The sequence below is a fragment of the Lonchura striata genome, chromosome 5 (assembly GCF_046129695.1).
Source record: "Lonchura striata isolate bLonStr1 chromosome 5, bLonStr1.mat, whole genome shotgun sequence".
Lineage (NCBI taxonomy): Eukaryota > Metazoa > Chordata > Aves > Passeriformes > Estrildidae > Lonchura > Lonchura striata.
The window spans coordinates 44,212,684-44,218,850 of NC_134607.1; the positions used below are offsets into that span (position 1 = coordinate 44,212,684).

A 6,167-nucleotide genomic window follows, 5' to 3' on the forward strand; every position below is an offset into this window, starting at 1 on the left:
AGCAGGCAGGCAGGCAGGATGGGAAGCACAGAGGGTGCTCTAGCTGCTCCAGAGGCAGAACAGGCAAAGCTGCTGTGCCAGGTTAACCATGAAAGCCTATGAAAAGCCCTCTTCAGTGCCACTTGTGTTACAGTAGGTCTCATTCCATGGGAGGAACTTACTGCCAGTCACACTGATCATCTGGCTCTCAGGTAATTTTCAGGTCTTTTGGGTATTGATCTGTTCTTCTTACAGAAGCAGCACACTGTCTGTCACTTCCTCATTCTTCATATGATGGTTTGTATGTAGGCCTGAATCCAGGGAAGGAGAATGTCCAGTTCATGGATGGCCTTGTAGAATCCCTGATCTCCAAGCTGTTGAGAAGATAAAGGCATTAGAAAAGAAACTAGCTACAGCCCTTGAACAGTGCGGTGGGGAGCCAGCACCTCCTGTTCTTACCTTAAGAAACATTCTCTTTAACTTTTTGACAGCAGAAGTTAACCTTGTGGATGGAGAACATGGAAGCTGAAGGATGAAAAAAACCCAAAGATGCTGATATAAAGACACAGTGATGAAGAAGAGTCCAGCCCACAGTGTGGCACTGTAGGGCTACCAGTAAAATGTGTGATCTCAGCAAAACTTCAGTGTCACCCAGATGTGTTCTTTTATCTGAATTCTTCTTGCCAAGTTGAGTTCACAACACCCAAAATTGGCACTATGACCATCTCTATGTTTTCTTATTAAACACTTTCTATTTATCTCAGAAATCTTTACATAAATTGCAGTTACAGCTTTTGCACATTGTATCCTAGCTCAAGGATATTCAAAGTCCTTTAGCTCTAAACCCTCAGAATCTCTGAATCTGAGAGAAGCCAAAGACCATTGCAAAGTACAGGGAGCAAATTTGCACATTTCTGCAAGGCTTCCAAATATGTTTATAAGCTAATTTATGTTTTTCTCTGTTTCCCTGCCTATTTCTCTACTGTCTGACTAATTACAGTCTGGAGGACTTAGTTGTCTCCTCACCACCTATCTCTGGCCACTCAGCTTTGGCCACCCAAAGCTGTTCCAGACGGTTTTTTTAGAGTTGCCAGACTAAGCTTCCTGAGCAACATGGCCTGCTGATCCTCAGCTACCTGGACTGTCAAAAATACATTCTTTCAGAGAGAAAAAAAGGAAAAATGTTATGTTTTCCAATCTACAAACAAGGACAACATGTCTGAAAAGAAAAAAGGCAAAAGTCGTCATCTCAACACATGGAAGAAAATAACTCCTCTGAAATGAATGGTTTGTCCTTTTCTATGTCACATGCAGTACTTTAAAAAGAAGCACAAACATTTTCAGGTTACCTTTTGTGCTTCCCAAAGTCACCTCATATGATGAAAGTGGGAAAAAAAAGCAAATCTTTAAAAACATTCAAAGACATGTCTTTTATCTTAAAAAATCTTCCAACCAGGGTAGTTCTTTCTAACCTGGAACTTTTTTTTTTTTAATTATCTCCATCTTGTATGGAGATATATCATTTGGTAGCAGAACTGACCTTAAAGTAGTTTTATTTGCTTTAGTGGTGATACACATTACAAACTTATCTTCCTGCATATACTGCAATTAACTAAATGAGCTGGCCAGCAAATTAGAGTATTGCAAGCATTGCTCTAATTCAGCTTGAGGTCTACAAGCTCTGTCTAAAATGATAGAGAAATACTAAAGGCTGTGCAGGGAATACATTGTCCTTCTGCACTCCATTCAATTATGAGAAAACACTTCTGCAATGTGCTACTGATGTAGGAACATAAGTCCAACCTCAGAAGCAACTTCACACTGTTCTCAGCAATGCTGACCAGGGCACTCAAACAAGTAATGAGGTCAATGGTGCTGTAGGTGGGTGCTCCAAGTAACAAAGGGAAAATGTCTGTTTCCTTTACCTTGCAGTCATAGTCTAAGTCTGAAGAAGTCTGACTTTATGGCAGGAAATCAGTTTAGAGATTTTCAAACTTACATATTTCTAAAAAACTGAACTTAGGCCTCAATATCATTACAAAATATTAATGCTTCCTTGTTTGGACAAAACCAAGAACTGGCAGGGTGAGAATCATAATACTGTAGTATAAGTCTTTGGAAGTGGTTCTGTGGCAAATATTGTTAGGATTTCTAGGCAGCACACATGCATCTAGTTGGCTGAATTACAGCCCGAGTTTGTGAAAGAAAATAAGGTGAATATATCTATAAAGGTAGCACTGTTTCCTTTGGTTGTATAGAGAATTTCATTCTTGAAAGGCAAAAATTAATTACATAATATGCAGTCATTGTGAAATCCCTTCTGATAAACATCTTATAGCTAAACTAGGTAATAACAATTAAAGGGATATGTACATGGATGAATGAGTGCTAATTTATTGAGGAATAATATATGAAAAAATCTCAAGTTTACTTTTAGCAAAGAATCAATTAATTTTACTCTATTCATAATTTTTTTTCACGTGGTTTTGTATTGCTCAGTTTGAATACTTTTACTCTATTCATAATTTTTTTTTCACGTGGTTTTGTATTGCTCGGTTTGAATTAATACTTTTACTCTATTCATAATTTTTTTTCACATGGTTTTGTATTGCTCAGTTTGAATTAATACAAACATTTAAAAAAATATTAGTTTCCAGAAATGAAGTGTCTTCTAGAAAATCATGGCAAGCTATCCTTTTTCAAAGAGCTGTTGTTTTTCTACTTGCAGGGAGAGTCTTAGCTCTCTTATCAGTACTTTTTAAGACCCAAAAAGGTAAGTTGTTATGTTTAGACTTCTCTTAGGTAAAACACAAGCACTAATTATGAAAAGAATGCAGGAGCTCTGAGAAACCTGCAGAATTCTGACCTATAAGTCTGCAAAGAGATCTCTGAAGATGGTTTGTTTTTTTTTTTTTGCATTGCAAATGTTTTTGTGCATGTAGAACCACTGTCCTTTTCTTTCATTCTATGGTGCAGTTCAGATGATTAGCTGAAGGTTCAACTAATTTTATTCATTAATTCATTGACTTGCCATCCTGCTCTCACTTTTTAAATCACAGTAGACATTTGCCTTGATATCCATGTCTACATTTCACCCTAGGTCAAGCTCCATTTTCTGGGACAATATTATTTATGAGGACTTCAGGTTTAGGAGAGGAAAAAAATATATCCATAGGATATTTTGTTTCAGTACACACCTAATCACTATTTGTTTACCCTTAAAAATTATGTGAGAAATTACCAACAAATGATGGCATCATCTTAGTGTCTCCCTGGTATGTTATTATCTTTGCACAGGCAAATCTAAAGGCTCTAACTGCTGTCCTGTTGTTATTTAGGCAGAGTTGGTAAAAGTGTCTCTTCTCTGGGGCACCTGGAGACATTTTGCCAGTGGCAGCATCACTCTCTGACAACCCGCTCTGACTGTGAGCACAGGTAATACATAGGAAGTGCTCCCATGTGTTTCATAATTGTGGCCCCTGCTTACTCATGAGACACCACCAGTTCTTTCAAAGTTCAGTATGGAGGAGCAGAGATGACATGTGAGTAAAGATACCTGTGGAGGGTATGTTGTTGAAGAAGGAAAGCATTACCACTTACATCACAGAAACTTGAGGAGCCACATTTGCCCTGTGATCACCCTGTTTCTTTGCAATTTTAGAGTGCAGCACAAGGTGACATTGTCAGTAGGGAAGTGGCTCGGCTCCATGGGATCTCCACCACCCTGCAAACTCCCCACAAGATCACTCTGGGAGGGAATGAATGGTGTTAAACTTCCCTGGACCCAGTGGAGATGCCCCTGTGAATTTGGGTCCCCTGTGGCATGAGTCACACCATGACTCTGAATCACCCTCTGCCTCTCCATCTGCTGAAAAACTGAGATGGAACCCTTCCCTAACTTTTCAGACAGACAAAGTTATCTTAGCTGTCAGGAATATACTCACACAGGCATCCATGTTTGCTTGCAGGACCTGGAAGGCACTAATAAAGTACAACTTGTCACTTCCTACCTCAAGACGACTGAAGACATTTTTCACATAGAAGGAGAGGAGCTGATCTCGAACACTGCAGTTTGTCTGAAAACAAATCAAGTACTGATTTGCTAAATGAACACCCCACAAGTTGACTTTGTCTTAAAATTTCAGCCTCATAAAACTTGCATCTTTAGAAAGTGTGCAATCAATAAAATTATTTTTATGAATTTTAGCATCTGATTTACTTTCTTCCTTTTGTTATAAACAGCTCAGTCTGCCTCTGTGTTTTCTGAAGGAAAGGCAGGAGGGTGCTGTGCTGGAAGGCACAGGAGTATTGGTAAGACCAATCATGGTCTTACAGAAAAGAAGTGACGGCAACAAACGTACTTAACACCCAAAGTGTAAGTGGAAGATAAATTGGGGAATTAAGCTAGACCATTTAGGTCAAATTGTAGGCGTCATTGTATGTGTCATTTTTCCACTCCTCCACATCACTATCCCATGCCATTTGATATGCTGTAGGACACCTGGCCCATCCCCAATTGCTGCTCCAGAAAAGATCAGTCATTCTGTCAACCCTGTGTTGTATCTGCTTGACCTGTGGGTTCTCTTGGACACCTAAAGGCATTTCAAATTACTATATGCCTATTTTTAGGCAATGGAATGAAGTGTCAGGTGAGAGATTCCTGTCAGGAAGCTAATGCAGATGCAGATGACACCACTTAAATGTGGATATCTGTGTGTAGGTGCCACAGACAAGCGAGGACCCTTTGCTCCCAAGGTAATTGGTGAAATCCAAGGAGCACCAAAGGCCAATAGGTCTATACTTAAGGATAAACCAACTCACTTGGTCTTGCTGACTAGACCTCTGCATGAAGAAAACTGTCTCACGCACTTAGAGTCACTTACAATTAGACACCCCAAGGTTTTTTCCTCACTCCCATGCTGAATTGCACTGGGAACTCTGATGACCCTCTTCCGGTGCACCTGCAGAAGTCTAAGCTCAAAGCAGCTCCTTGGGTGTCTCAACTCTCTGCAACATCCTTGGGCTATCCATGGTACTGCACACCCTCAGCAGAAGGTGCCTCAGTTGCAGGACAGTGGCTGTGGCTCTGGTCCTTCTGTGAGAGCTGCTGCCTGAAAGCATTCCTGGAAGGCTCACATCCAGCTCACAGGAGGACTGCTACCACAAGCACACTCCTCCCAAAAAAACCAAAAACACCCTCACCCCAACTTCGCTGGCAGAGCATGGCTTCAGCTGCTTACAGAGAAGTACCTCCAGGCAGGGTTTCCAAATTCACCTCTTTCTCCCCATACCATAATCAATTGTCCCTTCATGTCCCAGGGGAATATCCCTTTCTTGAGAGAGAAATAGCACTCTTCCTCTAAGCAGAGAACTTCATTAAGTATGTGGCTTTCTTAAATGTCTTTTTCCCAATTAAACACAAGGGATTTTTGCATCAGTTGTCATTGCTTTTGATCACATATTCCTGTTTCTATTGATCAAAGGAAAGTCAAAGTAAGAAAATTGAAAACTGGTAATATAAATCTTACCATAAACAGCATTTTTGTAGTCTTTTTAAGCAGTCTCGTGGTCTTGATAAGGTCTTTCTGTAAAATATAATGTGATAGTATTTATTAACCCAAGCAGAGGAAGTGAGACAGTTTCAAGTCTGCTTTGTACAAAATTTAGTAACAATAACATTAATCTTCATCATCTTCTTCAGTTGTAGGGTAGAGGACTTAGTAAATCTGTTTTCTGGTCCTAGCGTAGCTGCAAATTTCTTTCATAGAAAACTCATCCAGCCTCTCTATGCATCAACTATGCATCATTTTTTCCCACCTTTACAAAAGAAGTAACTGCATTACCCTGTCTCTCAGGACTGTAGAAATCATTCATCTTATTAAAGGTTCCATCAGCTCAGTAATTAAACAAATAAAGAAGCATCTATCAATAAAATAAACTTTTTCAATTAGTGGGATCAACTTACAGGAACAGACGATTTTAAACTAGTTGCCTTGACATACAGGTTCTCTGTCACCTGGGAGAGGAGTCCTTTTCGGCAGGTATGTTTTCCTGTAGGTGACTTTTTGCCTTCCACAGCAAAAAGGCAAAGCAGAAATAAAAAATGCCCAGATCTGAAAATAGAACATCCTTTCATCTTCGCTTCCAAATCTTTGAGCCTCTACAGTCACAGCAGCATGTGTGATGCA

The 6,167-nt window shown here is 39.8% G+C and overlaps 1 protein-coding gene across 1 annotated transcript; it reads right to left on the reverse strand.

Moving 5' to 3' along the window:
* Nucleotides 1-266: 266 nt before the first annotated feature.
* IL26 (interleukin 26) lies at nucleotides 267-6,115 on the reverse strand. Its single transcript, XM_077783127.1, has 5 exons — nucleotides 5,945-6,115; nucleotides 5,508-5,564; nucleotides 3,924-4,055; nucleotides 439-504; nucleotides 267-353 (listed from the first exon to the last, which is right to left on the reverse strand). Exons 1-5 carry the CDS (start codon nucleotides 6,113-6,115, stop codon nucleotides 267-269), a joined length of 513 nt encoding a protein of 170 aa, XP_077639253.1.
* Between the last annotated feature and the right edge of the window lie 52 nt (nucleotides 6,116-6,167).